The 21,476-nt window shown below is 33.0% G+C and overlaps 1 protein-coding gene across 3 annotated transcripts in view; it reads left to right on the forward strand.

Annotated features, from left to right (window-relative positions):
- Positions 1–21,476, forward strand: part of LOC145293818 (replication factor C subunit 1-like) — a 279,301-nt gene that overhangs the window by 129,114 nt on the left and 128,711 nt on the right. For all 3 annotated transcript variants that reach the window (XM_080140442.1, XM_080140441.1, XM_080140443.1), the window contains exon 8: positions 6,351–6,454. In XM_080140442.1, the coding sequence (XP_079996568.1) occupies positions 6,351–6,454 (104 nt within the window). The remainder of the gene's footprint in view (positions 1–6,350; positions 6,455–21,476) is intronic.

The raw sequence follows: 21,476 nt of genomic DNA on the forward strand, positions 1-21,476 counted from the left end.
AACCATTGTAAGAAAGTAATAAGGAACGCAAGAGAGTTGTATGCTCAATCTGTTAAGTCCAAAGTAGCTGAGCAGCGGCTTGGTTCCCACCAGTTTTGGCAAATTGCAAACAGAATCCTGAACAGAAGAGTGTGCTCCATCCCAACTATTATCAATGGATCTGAGGTAATCTCGTCAGCATCAGACAAAGCCAAACTCTTTGTCAAGAACTTTGCAGCTAATTCTACCCTTTGCGACCAAGACCGCCAACCCCCAATATTTCCTCTTGTATCAGAAAACACGCTATGTGATATACGTATATCTGTACGTGATGTTGCCAAGCTAATCAAAAACCTTGATTCCAGTAAAGCAACTGGCCCTGATGGTATTCCAATTATAGTACTCAAAAAACTTCAACCTGAACTAGCGCCCATACTTACAAAACTGTTTAAACGTTGTCTTAAGGAGAATAGTTTCCCATCTCCCTGGAAAATCTCATCAGTATGCCCTGTATTTAAGAATTCAGGTGATCGCTCATCCCCCTCTCAGTACAGGCCAATAAGTCTCCTGTGCGTCATGAGTAAGTTGCTAGAATCTGTATTAAATACAGAAGTAATCAAACATCTCAACAAAAATAACCTTCTTAGTGACACTCAATATGGTTTCCGTTCTGCTAGATCTACAGCAGATGTCCTTACAGTTATATCGCATAGGATTAGCAAATCTCTCGACGGTGGCAATCTTTCTAGGGCAATTGCTCTTGACATATCTAAAGCCTTTGATAGGGTATGGCATAAAGGTTTACTTCATAAGATCGCTAGCTATGGTATAGCTGGAAAAGTCTTCTCAATTATTAAATCATTTCTTTCTGATAGATTCATAAGAGTAGTAGTTGAAGGGCAAAAATCAGAAGCTCACAATATTAATGCCGGTGTCCCTCAGGGATCCATCCTGGGCCCAACTCTTTTCCTGATCTACATTAATGATCTTCCAAATCATATCCTTACATCATTTGTAGACATTTATGCTGACGACACTACCATTTATGGTACCACATCTAAGACAGTAAACGAGCAAGTTCTCTCCAATTCTCTCTCCTCTGATCTTGAGCACGTAGTACAATGGGGAAAGGAGTGGCTGGTTACTTTTAATGCATCTAAAACCAAGCTTCTCTCTTTACATCATCAACATTCTAATCCACATTTGTCATCAATTGAAATGAATGGCTCTCGTCTTCAGGAGGCCTCAAGTTTTGACAAGCTTCTGGGCTTGACCATTACTCCTGATCTTAAATGGAACACGTATATCAAATCTGTTGCCAAGGCCGCTGGAAAAATGGTGGGATCTTTCTATCGATCCAGTAGATATCTCACTGCTGATGCTATTCTCTATCTATATAAGAGCCAGGTACGTCCAAGGATGGAATACTGTTGCCACATCTGGGCAGGAGCTGCTAGAAAGAACTTGTCCTGCCTTGATAGAGTTCAAAATAGACTTCGTAGCCTCGTAGGAGATGTCCTTTTCTCCTCCTTGCAACCTCTATCTCACAGAAGAGATGTTGCGAGTTTGTCTCTGATGTATCGTTATTTTCATGGAAAGTGTTCAACTGAGCTTCAATCTATGGTCCCCCCTCGCCAAACTTTCACAAGAAACACTCGTCTAGCTGTAAACACTATCAATAATTTCCCCCACTCTTTATCTGTGCCTAAACCTAAACGTAGATTCCATGAACAAAGCTTCTTTCTTAGAACTGCACGCCTGTGGAATTGTCTTCCGTTTTCCTGCTTTCCGGCTGACTACAATATGGTTTTGTTCAAGTCTAAAGTAAATAAGTTCTTGATGAGCCGTTCCATATAAGTTATTAAATTTACCAAATTTTCATTACTAATGATTACTATATTGACCAACTTCTACTGTACACTCTTTAACCCTTATCCTTGAGTGGCCTCTGGGCCTTGATAATGTGGTGATGCCTTTGTAAAAAAAAAAAAAAAAAAAAAAATCTATATATCTATAAAAACAGATGTGTGTGCCACAGACGATTTCTGATTGGTTAATCCAATAATCACATCTCCTAAAAAACTATGGTTCCTACGCTCTTAACTTTACCATAAAATATTATGGCCTTATTTATTGTCCATCTTGGAAGGGTTTAATTTTTTCCTAACTTGCCATTTACAAATTACAAAAATACGAAACTTACACAATCTAACAATCCAACCTCCGACATCACGTCCGCCATTCTGGCGCTAGCCGCACACACGTACACACAACACGAAAACAAACGCTGTCCTACCCAGCACACATGCACACACGCACACACACACACGTTCACTACCGTCTTCTTTAAAACATGTTCTTTTGAAGAGACAATTTTTTTTAAGCTGTTGACACACGTTTTGAAAATCTAGCAAAAATTAATTTTCCTGAAATTTTTCAATATTTAAAAATAAATTATGCCGGCTGATAAAATTTTAAAACTTTTTTTTAAAGCTAGAAAGATAAAATTTAAAAATACTTATTTATATATATATATATATATATATATATATATATGAAACTAAACTAAAAAAAAAACGCGCGTTCACTCATGGTCTTACGTTCATTTCGGGTTTGTATTACTGTTACACATAGATTCGAAAAAGTTGTCAAAAAACAAATATATAACAAATAAATGTTATCAAAGGCAAGATAATTTACTTTTCTACCAAACTGGATATATTTTTCGTGTTTTTATTCAATGTAACATATTTATTCAGCTCGAAAAACGGGTTTGTATTACTGTACACGTAGATTCGAAAAAGTTGTCAAAAAACAAATATATAACAAATAAATGTTATCAAAGGCAAGATAAATTACTTTTCTACCATACTGGATATATTTTTCGTGTTTTTATTCAATGTAACATGTTTATTCAGCTCGAAAACCATACAGTGTTTACCGATGTATTCGAAAATTCAAGATGGCGCCTCACTCCCTTTTTAACACGATAAGTATGGGAAAAGGTGTTATAAATAAAAAACTAGAAAAAATACTATTAAAAATCCGCCGAATATATGTCAACCTATGTCACGGTAACATATATTGAGCGAGTTTTTAACAGTATTTTATCCAGTTTTTTATTTATAACACGTTTTCCCAAACTTACCGTGTTAAAGAGGGAGTCAGACGCCATCTTGAATTTTCCAATACATCGGTAAACACTGTATGGTGTTCGAGCTGAATAAACATGTTACATTGAATAAAAATACGAAAAATATATCCAGTTTGGTAGAAAAGTAACTTATCTTGCCTTTGATAACATTTATTTGTTATATATTTGTTTTTAGACAACTTTTTCGAATCTATGAATCTGAAGGTGGGGTTGGGGATTATCTCTCCCTGAAGGGGGGAGGCCGGCACCAAGCATCTAAATCCAAAGGGGTGACTTTTTTTTTGTTACCCCTCGGAGTGGGAAGGAGGCCGATCACCCACGCAACGCCGGGTAACCCCTGCTAGTTAAATAATAAACAAACGTTAATTTTCAATATCAATAACAAGCGTGTTTTGCGACGGTGAAATCTAAAATGTTTTCACCCCAAAAAAGTTCCTTAAATGAAAAAGCGAACTTTGGTCGTTATTATTTAAAAAACATAATTTTGCTTTTACAGTTAATATTTATTTTATTAATTCATTATTCTCACTCATTTTATTTAAAAATGTAGTTAAAAAATTATTCTAAATAATGATTCCATTTTCTTAACAGTATGGTTTGTTTTGATGACGGAACGTTCTTGGCAATTCACTGAAAAACTTTTAATAACTTAAATTTTTCAACTTTTAAAGTCATTTCCTCAAATTTTGTGTAGGTCTTTTCTATGTCATCACCAAAATCTACCTGCTTTAATGCACCATCCTATAGCCTCCCCCTTCCCTGTTCTTTTCTTAGGAAGCCGAAGCTGTAGAGATTCTCTTTCACATGCTCATTGGTCACAACACTCTCGTTCACATATACGTCATTAATACAGGCATGTTGCCCGCTGTATGCATTTAGCCTTTGTCAAAAGAGCATCATCAATTGTTTGTATGATGGAAGGTCCCACATTAGGTCTGAACATGTGGGTTGGGCAGTAATAAGGCCACATTGATAGGTGCACATGTACTTAAAGAAGATCTAACGCCAATACATTTGATTCTGCATGCCATCATTCTTTCAACTTCTTTGTGCATCTGTCCCCATGAGCTGTAATTTTCTCTTCTGGGTAAGTAATCAACGACTCATTATCAAGTCAGGCTTGTAGCTCTTCATTTTATTCTGTTTTTGAATGATGTTATACTTTAGTACTTTGTTGCATAATTTTTATAGCAGCTCATCATTGGACCATTTCCATGACATTGTCCAAGTGTTTGGCAGATCACAAGATGGCATTATGACTTCCAGACTAGTGATTCTCACTTCCTGTAAAAGTCTTTTTGTATCTTTAAACGGTTTCACATAATGTATCTTTATTTATTGGTGCTAGATTTGACATTCACCTGATACTGGCAAACCATATTTATGGGAAAAGAATATAAGAACTTTTGCATAATTTTACAAGTGATTGCACAATTTTTACAAGTATTGCACAATTAAATGGCTAAGTAATTTTTGGACACTTTTAAGTGATCATCGAAAAAAAAAAATGGCAGTAATTCTGAAAAGAAAATTACCATTAAAATACATCATGAAATGAAATGCATTATGATGAGCTAAAAAAAAACAATATTCTAGCATGTAAAATCGATGCAGTTATGATGCGTTTAATTTCTCAATGACAATTACTGAAGAAATTTTTCAGGACCAATGACAATTGATGCTAAAAGGAATTTTTTTTTAAAATCCTGTTAAAGAAAAGTAATGTTTACAAAAAACTTAGAATTTGATCCAGAAAAAAAAATTGAGAAGGATGTAATTCCAACAAGGTGGATGTTGTAATCAAGTAGGACGACTGTCGCAAGAATGAACTAAACAGAAGTAATATAAGCCAACAGGTGAAGTAGACAACAGAACACAGCAGTTAAATGAACACTTAATGTTAACCTGCAACTTGTGTTATCTTTTGGAAACTTCTGCAATTTTGTTGCAATTGGTTTGCAATGAGGAGGCAAGTTTTGGAAAAACTTAAAAAAAAAAAAAAAAAAAAAGCAGGAATATTCATTCAAATTAGTTCATGGCTCATTAGAACAAGTTTTGGTTTAGGGTCTGCATGTTTTATCTGCAGAGTTTTTTTGCTGAGTATGTTATTGATACACAAATTCTTTAAACCTTGATAAATGACAGCATGCTCTCGTATGACTTGTTTTCCTGTAAGTGGACAATGTCCAAGTATCCATTGTGGTCAGATCCATTGAGATTCCTTTCTTGAGTGGACAGATTCTAATTTGAAGTTAACCAGCTTATCAATTAAACTTTCCCTTATACATTTATAGCCATTAATGAAACCAGTGGCTGCAGGTGATGACATCTTGTGGCGCATAAATTTGTTGGGCTTTTATTTTAATTAGATTTACACACCTTAGAATAAAAGTCTAGTTTTTCATGAATGTGTCTGTTTATTTCTCCACTCAGATGTAGACGTTTTTTATTTTGTATAATTTTTCATTTTGTATGATTTTTTATTTTGTATAATTATCATCACAAAAACAAAACTCCTTTTATTAAATATGAACAATTGTTTGTTAATAAAACCTCTCCACTTCTTCCTGAACCAAGAATGAATTAAAAATTAAACATTTGCTTCAATCTAAAAAATAAAATCTTTCTCAACAGGAAAATCTATAAAAAAACAAACATTTTTTTTAGATTTTATAACATTTTCAGGTGAAACCTTAAAAAAGGGCACATCATAACATCTGAAAACTCTTGTATTTCAATCAGTATGCAGACACATGGGTGTTTACTTGTTTGGGCATTTAAGTTATTTCATAATCATGTTTAATAATTTTATGTCAAATTCTGCTGTAAATGAAAATTCTCCAGAAGCATTTAATTAATAGTCACAAATTTTTGACAAAACCTTTTATACATGACAGTGGAAAAATATTTGTAAATTACTTCCTCAAACAGTTTGGCATTACACCTATGTCTCCTTACAAAAATTAAAATCAAGATAATGACACTAAACCGTATGTTTAGAATTCTTATTCTAATTTTAATCAAAATGCATTTTACATAATTTTGGTTCTAGAAATTATCACAAATATTAAGCTGAAGTTTAAGAAGAAATATAGATTCAGAGAAACTTAATTGTTAATAAACTATAGATCAAATTCAATGCAAATCTGAAATGTTTTAATTTGAGGGTATATATTATTAAAAAAAAAAAAAAAAAAAAATTTTCTCACCTCCTTAGAACCTGGCCTTGCTGAAAAATTGGCCATCAAGATGAAATGTGAAAAATTGGAAGCATTGAAAATAACCCCGGCGCTGATATCAAAAGCAGTCAACAATGAAGATGTAAGTAATTTTGATTTGTACGCTTTGTTAGTTTTGTCTTACTTTGAATATCTATGTTATTGAGATTCAACAACAGTTGAGAGAACCTCAGTAGAAGCACTAGTATGCCTGATGGAATTCGAGCTCCACAAAAAGGATATACATTAGCGGCACTATATTTATGACAAAATCTTACCAAAAACACTCTAACATATTAATAAACTAGTTTGTGTGAATCATTCTCATGTAAACAAGTATTGTTATCCTAAAACGTTTTTTCATATATAAATGAGAAAGAGTAGTTACAAGGTAAAAAAGTATGTGTCAGGCTGAATCTGTTTTTTCTGATTGTCAGATTTAGAGTAGTTGTCAAACATTTATGAATAAATCTCGTCTTTATAAGACTTGGCAGAAGATGAACGACAGACCTGTGCATATGTGATTTAATTGCTCGTGTGTTATGCTAGTTGTGGCTGCTGCACATGTAGTTGCGTGTTGATGTCATAAGCAGCCAATTAAGCTCCATCATTGTTTCTACTGTGTACATGTCTTGTGATGATAGGTGTTTGATGCAACTATTAGGGTTACACTTCGAACTAGCTGGAATAAAACCGCTCATCTAAATGAAGGGACAACTTTGTGTTATTAGCAACTTTTATTTTTAAAAACACTTTTTAGCAAACTCCATAATTTGCTTTTCTCTCTTACCCTCCCATCCCTTTTCTCTTTTTCGTTTCCAATCGTTTTTCTCTTTTTCCCTTCATATCCATTTTCCCTTCATATCCATTTTCCCTCTTTCTTTTTCAATCCTTTTTCTCTTTTCCTTCAAATCATTTTTTGTCTCTTTTCCTTCAAATCTTTTTCTTTCCAATCTGTTTTCTCTTTCTTTTTCTTTCCAATCTGTTTTCTCTTTCTTTTTCTTTCCAATCTGTTTTCTCTTTCTTTTTCTTTCCAATCTGTTTTCTCTTTCTTTTTCTTTCCAATCCGTTTTCTCTTTCTTTTTCTTTCCAATCTGTTTTCTCTTTCTTTTTCTTTCCAATCCGTTTTCTCTATCTTTTTCTTTCCAATCCGTTTTCTCTATCTTTTTCTTTCCAATCCGTTTTCTCTATCTTTTTCTTTCCAATCCGTTTTCTCTATCTTTTTCTTTCCAATCCGTTTTCTCTATCTTTTTCTTTCCAATCCGTTTTCTCTATCTTTTTCTTTCCAATCCGTTTTCTCTATCTTTTTCTTTCCAATCTGTTTTCTCTTTCTTTTTCTTTCCAATCCGTTTTCTCTATCTTTTTCTTTCCAATCCGTTTTCTCTATCTTTTTCTTTCCAATCCGTTTTCTCCTAGAGGCCAGGAAAATGATTGAAACTAAAACATATGCAGATGCAACTAAAAAAACTACTCCAATCAACAATCAAAATGGTCATATACATGTAACGGATACAACTGACAAGAAAATTGATGCCCTAAGCAAACTAATAAAGGAAATGAAAGAACTATTAGAAGAAATGAGGAAAATGAATAGTGCAATGTCTGCAACCAATCCAAGGATAATATTAAGTAAAGACACTACTGAACCACAAAAAGAAACAAAACCACAAACCATTTCTACAAAAACAACCGAACAACCATCAAACACATCATTCAATCCTTTTTGTCTTTTCCTTCAAATCATTTTTTGTCTCTTTTCCTTCAAATCTTTTTCTTTCCAATCTGTTTTCTCTTTCTTTTTCTTTCCAATCCGTTTTCTCTATCTTTTTCTTTCCAATCCGTTTTCTCTATCTTTTTCTTTCCAATTCGTTTTCTCTATCTTTTTCTTTCCAATCCGTTTTCTCTATCTTTTTCTTTCCAATCCGTTTTCTCTATCTTTTTCTTTCCAATCCGTTTTCTCTATCTTTTTCTTTCCAATCCGTTTTCTCTATCTTTTTCTTTCCAATCCGTTTTCTCTTTCTTTTTCTTTCCAATCCGTTTTCTCTTTCTTTTTCTTTCCAATGCGTTTTCTCGTTCTTTTTCTTTCCAATGCGTTTTCTCTTTCTTTTTCTTTCCAATGCGTTTTCTCTTTCTTTTTCTTTCCAACCCGTTTTCTCTATCTTTTTCTTTCCAATCCGTTTTCTCTATCTTTTTCTTTCCAATCTGTTTTCTCTTTCTTTTTCTTTCCAATCCGTTTTCTCTATCTTTTTCTTTCCAATCCGTTTTCTCTATCTTTTTCTTTCCAATCCGTTTTCTCTATCTTTTTCTTTCCAATCCGTTTTCTCTATCTTTTTCTTTCCAATCCGTTTTCTCTATCTTTTTCTTTCCAATCCGTTTTCTCTATCTTTTTCTTTCCAATCCGTTTTCTCTATCTTTTTCTTTCCAATCCGTTTTCTCTATCTTTTTCTTTCCAATCCGTTTTCTCTATCTTTTTCTTTCCAATCCGTTTTCTCTATCTTTTTCTTTCCAATCCGTTTTCTCTATCTTTTTCTTTCCAATCCGTTTTCTCTATCTTTTTCTTTCCAATCCGTTTTCTCTATCTTTTTCTTTCCAATCCGTTTTCTCTATCTTTTTCTTTCCAATCCGTTTTCTCTATCTTTTTCTTTTCAATCCGTTTTCTCTATCTTTTTCTTTTCAATCCGTTTTCTCTATCTTTTTCTTTCCAATCCGTTTTCTCTATCTTTTTCTTTCCAATCCGTTTTCTCTATCTTTTTCTTTCCAATCCGTTTTCTCTTTCTTTTTCTTTCCAATCCGTTTTCTCTTTCTTTTTCTTTCCAATCTGTTTTCTCTATCTTTTTCTTTCCAATCCGTTTTCTCTTTCTTTTTCTTTCCAATCTGTTTTCTCTTTCTTTTTCTTTCCAATCCGTTTTCTCTTTCTTTTTCTTTCCAATCTGTTTTCTCTTTCTTTTTCTTTCCAATCCGTTTTCTCTATCTTTTTCTTTCCAATCCGTTTTCTCTATCTTTTTCTTTCCAATCCGTTTTCTCTATCTTTTTCTTTCCAATCTGTTTTCTCTTTCTTTTTCTTTCCAATCCGTTTTCTCTATCTTTTTCTTTCCAATCCGTTTTCTCTATCTTTTTCTTTCCAATCCGTTTTCTCTATCTTTTTCTTTCCAATCCGTTTTCTCTATCTTTTTCTTTCCAATCCGTTTTCTCTATCTTTTTCTTTCCAATCCGTTTTCTCTATCTTTTTCTTTCCAATCCGTTTTCTCTATCTTTTTCTTTCCAATCCGTTTTCTCTATCTTTTTCTTTCCAATCCGTTTTCTCTATCTTTTTCTTTCCAATCCGTTTTCTCTATCTTTTTCTTTCCAATCCGTTTTCTCTATCTTTTTCTTTCCAATTCGTTTTCTCTTTCTTTTTCTTTCCAATCCGTTTTCTCTTTCTTTTTCTTTCCAATGCGTTTTCTCTTTCTTTTTCTTTCCAATGCGTTTTCTCTTTCTTTTTCTTTCCAACGCGTTTTCTCTATCTTTTTCTTTCCAATCCGTTTTCTCTATCTTTTTCTTTCCAATCTGTTTTCTCTTTCTTTTTCTTTCCAATCCGTTTTCTCTATCTTTTTCTTTCCAATCCGTTTTCTCTTTCTTTTTCTTTCCAATCCGTTTTCTCTTTCTTTTTCTTTCCAATCTGTTTTCTCTATCTTTTTCTTTCCAATCTGTTTTCTCTATCTTTTTCTTTCCAATCCGTTTTCTCTTTCTTTTTCTTTCCAATCCGTTTTCTCTTTCTTTTTCTTTCCAATCTGTTTTCTCTTTCTTTTTCTTTCCAATCTGTTTTCTCTTTCTTTTTCTTTCCAATCCGTTTTCTCTATCTTTTTCTTTCCAATCTGTTTTCTCTTTCTTTTTCTTTCCAATCCGTTTTCTCTATCTTTTTCTTTCCAATCCGTTTTCTCTATCTTTTTCTTTCCAATCCGTTTTCTCTATCTTTTTCTTTCCAATCCGTTTTCTCTATCTTTTTCTTTCCTATCCGTTTTCTCTATCTTTTTCTTTCCAATCCGTTTTCTCTATCTTTTTCTTTCCAATCCGTTTTCTCTATCTTTTTCTTTTCAATCCGTTTTCTCTATCTTTTTCTTTTCAATCCGTTTTCTCTATCTTTTTCTTTCCAATCCGTTTTCTCTATCTTTTTCTTTCCAATCCGTTTTCTCTATCTTTTTCTTTCCAATCCGTTTTCTCTTTCTTTTTCTTTCCAATCCGTTTTCTCTTTCTTTTTCTTTCCAATCCGTTTTCTCTTTCTTTTTCTTTCCAATGCGTTTTCTCTTTCTTTTTCTTTCCAATGCGTTTTCTCTTTCTTTTTCTTTCCAACGCGTTTTCTCTATCTTTTTCTTTCCAATCCGTTTTCTCTATCTTTTTCTTTCCAATCCGTTTTCTCTATCTTTTTCTTTCCAATCTGTTTTCTCTTTCTTTTTCTTTCCAATCCGTTTTCTCTATCTTTTTCTTTCCAATCCGTTTTCTCTTTCTTTTTCTTTCCAATCCGTTTTCTCTTTCTTTTTCTTTCCAATCTGTTTTCTCTATCTTTTTCTTTCTAATCTGTTTTCTCTATCTTTTTCTTTCCAATCCGTTTTCTCTTTCTTTTTCTTTCCAATCCGTTTTCTCTTTCTTTTTCTTTCCAATCTGTTTTCTCTTTCTTTTTCTTTCCAATCCGTTTTCTCTATCTTTTTCTTTCCAATCTGTTTTCTCTTTCTTTTTCTTTCCAATCCGTTTTCTCTATCTTTTTCTTTCCAATCCGTTTTCTCTATCTTTTTCTTTCCAATCCGTTTTCTCTATCTTTTTCTTTCCAATCCGTTTTCTCTATCTTTTTCTTTCCAATCCGTTTTCTCTATCTTTTTCTTTCCAATCCGTTTTCTCTATCTTTTTCTTTCCAATCCGTTTTCTCTATCTTTTTCTTTCCAATTCGTTTTCTCTTTCTTTTTCTTTCCAATCCGTTTTCTCTTTCTTTTTCTTTCCAATGCGTTTTCTCTTTCTTTTTCTTTCCAATGCGTTTTCTCTTTCTTTTTCTTTCCAACGCGTTTTCTCTATCTTTTTCTTTCCAATCCGTTTTCTCTATCTTTTTCTTTCCAATCTGTTTTCTCTTTCTTTTTCCTTCCAATCCGTTTTCTCTATCTTTTTCTTTCCAATCCGTTTTCTCTTTCTTTTTCTTTCCAATCCGTTTTCTCTTTCTTTTTCTTTCCAATCTGTTTTCTCTATCTTTTTCTTTCCAATCTGTTTTCTCTATCTTTTTCTTTCCAATCCGTTTTCTCTTTCTTTTTCTTTCCAATCCGTTTTCTCTTTCTTTTTCTTTCCAATCTGTTTTCTCTTTCTTTTTCTTTCCAATCTGTTTTCTCTTTCTTTTTCTTTCCAATCCGTTTTCTCTTTCTTTTTCTTTCCAATCCGTTTTCTCTATCTTTTTCTTTCCAATCTGTTTTCTCTTTCTTTTTCTTTCCAATCCGTTTTCTCTATCTTTTTCTTTCCAATCCGTTTTCTCTATCTTTTTCTTTCCAATCTGTTTTCTCTTTCTTTTTCTTTCCAATCCGTTTTCTCTATCTTTTTCTTTCCAATCCGTTTTCTCTTTCTTTTTCTTTCCAATCCGTTTTCTCTTTCTTTTTCTTTCCAATCTGTTTTCTCTATCTTTTTCTTTCCAATCTGTTTTCTCTATCTTTTTCTTTCCAATCCGTTTTCTCTTTCTTTTTCTTTCCAATCCGTTTTCTCTTTCTTTTTCTTTCCAATCTGTTTTCTCTTTCTTTTTCTTTCCAATCCGTTTTCTCTATCTTTTTCTTTCCAATCTGTTTTCTCTTTCTTTTTCTTTCCAATCCGTTTTCTCTATCTTTTTCTTTCCAATCCGTTTTCTCTATCTTTTTCTTTCCAATCCGTTTTCTCTATCTTTTTCTTTCCAATCCGTTTTCTCTATCTTTTTCTTTCCAATCCGTTTTCTCTATCTTTTTCTTTCCAATCCGTTTTCTCTATCTTTTTCTTTCCAATCCGTGTTCTCTATCTTTTTCTTTCCAATCCGTTTTCTCTATCTTTTTCTTTCCAATCCGTTTTCTCTATCTTTTTCTTTCCAATCCGTTTTCTCTATCTTTTTCTTTCCAATCCGTTTTCTCTATCTTTTTCTTTCCAATCCGTTTTCTCTATCTTTTTCTTTCCAATCCGTTTTCTCTATCTTTTTCTTTCCAATCCGTTTTCTCTATCTTTTTCTTTCCAATCCGTTTTCTCTATCTTTTTCTTTTCAATCCGTTTTCTCTATCTTTTTCTTTCCAATCCGTTTTCTCTATCTTTTTCTTTCCAATCCGTTTTCTCTATCTTTTTCTTTCCAATCCGTTTTCTCTATCTTTTTCTTTCCAATCCGTTTTCTCTATCTTTTTCTTTCCAATCCGTTTTCTCTTTCTTTTTCTTTCCAATCCGTTTTCTCGTTCTTTTTCTTTCCAATTTGTTTGGCGTTTTTTTGTATCTCTTTTTTTTGACAAACATTTGTTAAAACAAAACAAAAAATGTATATTTGTGAATTTTTGTGCATATGTTTATATGTATTTGAAAAGTATTCTATTTGTATGTTTATATATATTTGAAAAGTGTTTATTTTTATATGTATCCAAAAAAAAAAAAGAAAAGGCTTCTTTTTGCACACATTATACCAATATATTAATAATTCTTTTTGACCGATGAGAATAAAGACAAATTCCCATAAAACCAGAAGAAAAACACAAAAAACAATTATTTTATTGGTTTATTTTTCTTTGTTCATTTCTTTTTATTTATTTTTCTTTCCTTTTCCCAAGTGAAACCAAAATTAAATCCGAAAGGATTTTTCCATTATATCAAAAAAGGGGGGGGTGTAAAATGTGTTTGACTTCTAATGGGGTTATGTGGCGAATGGATTCGCCAATCATTTTTACAACCACCGGCTGTGCTAAACAACCAATGAAAACGTCCCAAAATTATAATAAAAATTGTCGAATTTTGGATTAAATCAGTTAGTCGTTTACTACGTCACGGACCGCATTTAATTCTTGGCCGCCATCTTTGTTCATGATCTGAACTACACCGCCATCTTTGTTCAACACAATATCTCACAACTTAACAGTTTTCTCTTTCTTTTTCTTTCCAATCCGTTTTCTTTATTTCTTTCCAATCCGTTTTCTTTATTTCTTTCCAATCCGTTTTCTCTTTTTCATTCCAATCCGTTTTCTTTCCAATCCGTTTTCTCTTTTTCCTTACAATCCGATTCCTCTTTTTCTTTCCAATCCGTTTTCTCTTTTTCTTTCCAATCCGTTTTCTCTTTTTCTTTCCGATCCGTTTTCTCTTTTTCCTTCCGATCCGTTTTCCCCCTTTTCTTTCCGATCCGTTTTCCCCTTTTTCTTTCCGATCCGTTTTCCCTTTTTTCTTTCCGATCCGTTTTCTCTTTTTTCTTTCCAATCCATTTTCTTTTTTTTTCTTTCCAATCCGTTTTCTCTTTTTTCTTTCCAATCCGTTTTCTCTTTTTTCTTTCCAATCCGTTTTCTCTTTTTTCTTTCCGATCCGTTTTCTCTTTTTTCTTTCCGATCCGTTTTCTCTTTTTCTTTCCGATCCGTTTTCTCTTTTTTCTTTCCAATCCGTTTTCTCCTTTTTTCTTTCCAATCCGTTTTCTCTTTTTTCTTTCCGATCCGTTTTCTCTTTTTTCTTTCCGATCCGTTTTCTCTTTTTTCTTTCCAATCCGTTTTCTCTATCTTTTTCTTTCCAATCTGTTTTCTCTTTCTTTTTCTTTCCGATCCGTTTTCTCTTTTTTCTTTCCGATCCGTTTTGTCTTTTTTCTTTCCGATCCATTTTCTCTTTTTCTTTCCGATCCGTTTTCTCTTTTTCTTTCCGATCCGTTTTCTCTTTTTTCTTTCCGATCCGTTTTCTCTTTTTTCTTTCCGATCCGTTTTCTCTTTTTTCTTTCCGATCCGTTTTCTCTTTTTTCTTTCCGATCCGTTTTCTCTTTTTTCTTTCCAATCCGTTTTCTCTTTCTTTTTCTTTCCAATCCGTTTTCTCTTTCTTTTTCTTTCCAATCCGTTTTCTCTTTCTTTTTCTTTCCAATCCGTTTTCTCTTTCTTTTTCTTTCCAATCCGTTTCTCTTTTTCTTTCCACTTCGTTTCCCTTTTTCTTTCAGATGCGTTTTCTCCTTCTTTTTTTCCCACTCTCTGTCTATTTTTCTTCCGATTTGTTGTCTCTATCTTTTCCTTCCGATTTGTTGTCTCTATCTTTTCCTTCCGATTTGTTGTCTCTATCTTTTCCTTCCGATTTGTTGTCTCTATCTTTTCCTTCCGATTTGTTGTCTCTATCTTTTCCTTCCGATTTGTTGTCTCTATCTTTTCCTTCCGATTTGTTGTCTCTATCTTTTCCTTCTGATTAGTTGTCTCTATCTTTTCCTTCTGATTTGTTGTCTCCATCTTTTCTTTCTGATTTGTTGTCTCTATCTTTTCTTTCTGATTTGTTGTCTCTATCTTTTCTTTCTGATTTGTTGTCTCCATCTTTTCTTTCTGATTTGTTGTCTCTATCTTTTCTTTCTGATTTGTTGTCTCCATCTTTTCTTTCTGATTTGTTGTCTCTATCTTTTCCTTCCGATTTGTTGTCTCTATCTTTTCCTTCCGATTTGTTGTCTCTATATTTTCCTTCTGATTTGTTGTCTCTATCTTTTCCTTCTGATTAGTTGTCTCTATCTTTTCCTTCTGATTTGTTGTCTCCATCTTTTCCTTCTGATTAGTTGTCTCTATCTTTTCCTTCTGATTTGTTGTCTCCATCTTTTCTTTCTGATTTGTTGTCTCCATCTTTTCTTTCTGATTTGTTGTCTCTATCTTTTCTTTCTGATTTGTTGTCTCCATCTTTTCTTTCTGATTTGTTGTCTCTATCTTTTCTTTCTGATTTGTTGTCTCCATCTTTTCTTTCTGATTTGTTGTCTCTATCTTTTCCTTCCGATTTGTTGTCTCTATCTTTTCCTTCCGATTTGTTGTCTCTATCTTTTCCTTCTGATTAGTTGTCTCTATCTTTTCCTTCTGATTAGTTGTCTCTATCTTTTCCTTCTGATTTGTTGTCTCCATCTTTTCCTTCTGATTAGTTGTCTCTATCTTTTCCTTCCGATTTGTTGTCTCTATCTTTTCCTTCTGATTAGTTGTCTCTATCTTTTCCTTCTGATTTGTTGTCTCTATCTTTTCTTTCCGATTTGTTGTCTCTATCTTTTCCTTTTGATTTGTTGTCTCTATCTTTTCCTTCCGATTTGTTGTCTCTATCTTTTCCTTTTGATTTGTTGTCTCTATCTTTTCCTTTTGATTTGTTGTCTCCATCTTTTCCTTTTGATTTGTTGTCTCTATCTTTTCCTTCTGATTTGTTGTCTCCATCTTTTCTTTCTGATTTGTTGTCTCTATCTTTTACTTCTGATTTGTTGTCTCTATCTTTTACTTCTGATTTGTTGTCTCTATCTTTTCCTTCTGATTTGTTGTCTCTATCTTTTCCTTCTGATTTGTTGTCTCTATCTTTTCCTTCTGATTTGTTGTCTCTATCTTTTCCTTCTGATTAGTTGTCTCTATCTTTTCCTTCCGATTTGTTGTCTCTATCTTTTCCTTCTGATTAGTTGTCTCTATCTTTTCCTTCTGATTTGTTGTCTCTATCTTTTCTTTCCGATTTGTTGTCTCTATCTTTTCCTTTTGATTTGTTGTCTCTATCTTTTCCTTCCGATTTGTTGTCTCTATCTTTTCCTTCCAATTTGTTGTCTCTATCTTTTCCTTTTGATTTGTTGTCTCTATCTTTTCCTTTTGATTTGTTGTCTCTATCTTTTCCTTTTGATTTGTTGTCTCTATCTTTTCCTTCTGATTTGTTGTCTCTATCTTTTCCTTCTGATTTGTTGTCTCTATCTTTTCCTTCTGATTTGTTGTCTCTATCTTTTCCTTCTGATTTGTTGTCTCTATCTTTTCTTTCTGATTTGTTGTCTCTATCTTTTCTTTCTGATTTGTTGTCTCTATCTTTTCCTTCTGATTTGTTGTGTCTATCTTTTCCTTCTGATTTGTTGTGTCTATCTTTTCCTTCCGATTTGTTGTCTCTATCTTTTCCTTCCGATTTGTTGTCTCTATCTTTTCCTTCTGATTAGTTGTCTCTATCTTTTCCTTCTGATTTGTTGTCTCTATCTTTTCTTTCCGATTTGTTGTCTCTATCTTTTCCTTTTGATTTGTTGTCTCTATCTTTTCCTTCCGATTTGTTGTCTCTATCTTTTCCTTTTGATTTGTTGTCTCTATCTTTTCCTTTTGATTTGTTGTCTCTATCTTTTCCTTTTGATTTGTTGTCTCTATCTTTTCCTTCTGATTTGTTGTCTCTATCTTTTCCTTCTGATTTGTTGTCTCTATCTTTTCCTTCTGATTTGTTGTCTCTATCTTTTCCTTCTGATTTGTTGTCTCTATCTTTTCTTTCTGATTTGTTGTCTCTATCTTTTCTTTCTGATTTGTTGTCTCTATCTTTTCCTTCTGATTTGTTGTCTCTATCTTTTCCTTCTGATTTGTTGTCTCTATCTTTTCCTTCTGATTTGTTGTCTCTATCTTTTCCTTCTGATTTGTTGTCTCTATCTTTTCCTTCTGATTTGTTGTCTCTATCTTTTCCTTCTGATTTGTTGTCTCTATCTTTTCCTTCTGATTAGTTGTCTCTATCTTTTCCTTCTGATTTGTTGTCTCTATCTTTTCCTTCTGATTTGTTGTCTCTATCTTTTCCTTCTGATTAGTTGTCTCTATCTTTTCCTTCCGATTTGTTGTCTCTATCTTTTCCTTCTGATTTGTTGTCTCTATCTTTTCCTTCTGATTTGTTGTCTCTATCTTTTCCTTCTGATTTGTTGTCTCTATCTTTTCCTTCTGATTTGTTGTCTCTATCTTTTCCTTCTGATTAGTTGTCTCTATCTTTTCCTTCTGATTAGTTGTCTCTATCTTTTCCTTCTGATTAGTTGTCTCTATCTTTTCCTTCTGATTTGTTGTCTCTATCTTTTCCTTCTGATTTGTTGTCTCTATCTTTTCCTTCTGATTTGTTGTCTCTATCTTTTCCTTCTGATTTGTTGTCTCTATCTTTTCCTTCTGATTTGTTGTCTCTATCTTTTCCTTCTGATTAGTTGTCTCTATCTTTTCCTTCTGATTTGTTGTCTCTATCTTTTCCTTCTGATTAGTTGTCTCTATCTTTTCCTTCCGATTTGTTGTCTCTATCTTTTCCTTCTGATTTGTTGTCTCTATCTTTTCCTTCTGATTTGTTGTCTCTATCTTTTCCTTCTGATTTGTTGTCTCTATCTTTTCCTTCTGATTTGTTGTCTCTATCTTTTCCTTCTGATTTGTTGTCTCTATCTTTTCCTTCTGATTAGTTGTTTCTATCTTTTCCTTCTGATTAGTTGTCTCTATCTTTTCCTTCTGATTTGTTGTCTCTATCTTTTCCTTCTGATTTGTTGTCTCTATCTTTTCCTTCTGATTTGTTGTCTCTATCTTTTCCTTCTGATTTGTTGTCTCTATCTTTTCCTTCTGATTTGTTGTCTCCATCTTTTCCTTCTGATTTGTTGTCTCTATCTTTTCCTTCTGATTTGTTTTCTCTATCTTTTCCTTCTGATTTGTTGTCTCTATCTTTTCCTTCTGATTTGTTGTCTCTATCTTTTCCTTCTGATTTGTTGTCTCTATCTTTTCCTTCTGATTTGTTGTCTCTATCTTTTCCTTCTGATTTGTTGTCTCTATCTTTTCCTTCTGATTTGTTGTCTCTATCTTTTCCTTCTGATTAGTTGTCTCTATCTTTTCCTTCTGATTAGTTGTCTCTATCTTTTCCTTCTGATTTGTTGTCTCTATCTTTTCCTTCTGATTTGTTGTCTCTATCTTTTCCTTCTGATTTGTTGTCTCTATCTTTTCCTTCTGATTTGTTGTCTCCATCTTTTCCTTCTGATTTGTTGTCTCTATCTTTTCCTTCTGATTTGTTGTCTCTATCTTTTCCTTCTGATTTGTTGTCTCTATCTTTTCCTTCTGATTTGTTGTCTCTATCTTTTCCTTCTGATTTGTTGTCTCTATCTTTTCCTTCTGATTTGTTGTCTCTATCTTTTCTTTCCGATTTGTTTTCTCTATCTTTTCCTTCTGATTTGTTGTCTCTATCTTTTCCTTCTGATTTGTTGTCTCCATCTTTTCCTTCTGATTTGTTGTCTCTATCTTTTCCTTCCGATTTGTTGTCTCTATCTTTTCCTTCTGATTTGTTGTCTCTATCTTTTCCTTCTGATTAGTTGTCTCTATCTTTTCCTTCCGATTTGTTGTCTCTATCTTTTCCTTCTGATTTGTTGTCTCTATCTTTTCCTTCTGATTTGTTGTCTCTATCTTTTCCTTCTGATTTGTTGTCTCTATCTTTTCCTTCTGATTTGTTGTCTCTATCTTTTCCTTCTGATTAGTTGTCTCTATCTTTTCCTTCTGATTAGTTGTCTCTATCTTTTCCTTCTGATTAGTTGTCTCTATCTTTTCCTTCTGATTTGTTGTCTCTATCTTTTCCTTCTGATTTGTTGTCTCTATCTTTTCCTTCTGATTTGTTGTCTCTATCTTTTCCTTCTGATTTGTTGTCTCTATCTTTTCCTTCTGATTTGTTGTCTCTATCTTTTCCTTCTGATTAGTTGTCTCTATCTTTTCCTTCTGATTTGTTGTCTCTATCTTTTCCTTCTGATTAGTTGTCTCTATCTTTTCCTTTCGATTTGTTGTCTCTATCTTTTCCTTCTGATTTGTTGTCTCTATCTTTTCCTTCTGATTTGTTGTCTCTATCTTTTCCTTCTGATTTGTTGTCTCTATCTTTTCCTTCTGATTTGTTGTCTCTATCTTTTCCTTCTGATTTGTTGTCTCTATCTTTTCCTTCTGATTAGTTGTTTCTATCTTTTCCTTCTGATTAGTTGTCTCTATCTTTTCCTTCTGATTAGTTGTCTCTATCTTTTCCTTCTGATTTGTTGTCTCTATCTTTTCCTTCTGATTTGTTGTCTCTATCTTTTCCTTCTGATTTGTTGTCTCCATCTTTTCCTTCTGATTTGTTGTCTCTATCTTTTCCTTCTGATTTGTTTTCTCTATCTTTTCCTTCTGATTTGTTGTCTCTATCTTTTCCTTCTGATTTGTTGTCTCTATCTTTTCCTTCTGATTTGTTGTCTCTATCTTTTCCTTCTGATTTGTTGTCTCTATCTTTTCCTTCTGATTTGTTGTCTCTATCTTTTCCTTCTGATTTGTTGTCTCTATCTTTTCCTTCTGATTTGTTGTCTCTATCTTTTCCTTCTGATTAGTTGTCTCTATCTTTTCCTTCTGATTAGTTGTCTCTATCTTTTCCTTCTGATTAGTTGTCTCTATCTTTTCCTTCTGATTTGTTGTCTCTATCTTTTCCTTCTGATTTGTTGTCTCTATCTTTTCCTTCTGATTTGTTGTCTCTATCTTTTCCTTCTGATTTGTTGTCTCCATCTTTTCCTTCTGATTTGTTGTCTCTATCTTTTCCTTCTGATTTGTTGTCTCTATCTTTTCCTTCTGATTTGTTGTCTCTATCTTTTCCTTCTGATTTGTTGTCTCTATCTTTTCCTTCTGATTTGTTGTCTCTATCTTTTCCTTCTGATTTGTTGTCTCTATCTTTTCCTTCTGATTTGTTGTCTCTATCTTTTCTTTCCGATTTGTTTTCTCTATCTTTTCCTTCTGATTTGTTGTCTCTATCTTTTCCTTCTGATTTGTTGTCTCCATCTTTTCCTTCTGATTTGTTGTCTCTATCTTTTCCTTCTGATTTGTTGTCTCTATCTTTTCCTTCTGATTTGTTGTCTCTATCTTTTCCTTCTGATTTGTTGTCTCTATCTTTTCCTTCTGATTTGTTGTCTCTATCTTTTCTTTCCGATTTGTTTTCTCTATCTTTTCCTTCTGATTTGTTGTCTCTATCTTTTCCTTCTGATTTGTTGTCTCTATCTTTTCCTTCTGATTTGTTGTCTCTATCTTTTCCTTCTGATTTGTTGTCTCTATCTTTTCCTTCTGATTTTTTGTCTCTATCTTTTCCTTCTGATTTGTTGTCTCTATGTTTTCCTTCTGATTTGTTGTCTCTATCTTTTCCTTCTGATTTGTTGTCTCTATCTTTTCCTTCTGATTTGTTGTCTCTATCTTTTCCTTCTGAATAGTTGTCTCTATCTTTTCCTTCTGATTAGTTGTCTCTATCTTTTCCTTCTGATTAGTTGTCTCTATCTTTTCCTTCTGATTTGTTGTCTCTATCTTTTCCTTCTGATTTGTTGTCTCTATCTTTTCCTTCTGATTTGTTGTCTCTATCTTTTCCTTCTGATTTGTTGTCTCTATCTTTTCCTTCTGATTTGTTGTCTCTATCTTTTCCTTCTGATTTGTTGTCTCTATCTTTTCCTTCTGATTTGTTGTCTCTATCTTTTCCTTCTGATTAGTTGTCTCTATCTTTTCCTTCTGATTAGTTGTCTCTATCTTTTCCTTCTGATTTGTTGTCTCTATCTTTTCCTTCTGATTTGTTGTCTCTATCTTTTCCTTCTGATTTGTTGTCTCTATCTTTTCCTTCTGATTAGTTGTCTCTATCTTTTCCTTCTGATTAGTTGTCTCTATCTTTTCCTTCTGATTTGTTGTCTCTATCTTTTCCTTCTGATTTGTTGTCTCTATCTTTTCCTTCTGATTTGTTGTCTCTATCTTTTCCTTCTGATTTGTTGTCTCTATCTTTTCCTTCTGATTTGTTGTCTCTATCTTTTCCTTCTGATTTGTTGTCTCTATCTTTTCCTTCTGATTAGTTGTCTCTATCTTTTCCTTCTGATTTGTTGTCTCTATCTTTTCCTTCTGATTTGTTGTCTCTATCTTTTCCTTCTGATTTTTTGTCTCTATCTTTTCCTTCTGATTTGTTGTCTCTATCTTTTCCTTCTGATTTGTTGTCTCTATCTTTTCCTTCTGATTTGTTGTCTCTATCTTTTCCTTCTGATTTGTTGTCTCTATCTTTTCCTTCTGATTTGTTGTCTCTATCTTTTCCTTCTGATTTGTTGTCTCTATCTTTTCCTTCTGATTAGTTGTCTCTATCTTTTCCTTCTGATTAGTTGTCTCTATCTTTTCCTTCTGATTTGTTGTCTCTATCTTTTCCTTCTGATTTGTTGTCTCTATCTTTTCCTTCTGATTTGTTGT

The sequence above is a fragment of the Euprymna scolopes genome, chromosome 15 (assembly GCF_053919585.1).
Source record: "Euprymna scolopes isolate OS-2025 chromosome 15, ASM5391958v1, whole genome shotgun sequence".
Classification (NCBI taxonomy): Eukaryota; Metazoa; Mollusca; class Cephalopoda; order Sepiida; family Sepiolidae; genus Euprymna; species Euprymna scolopes.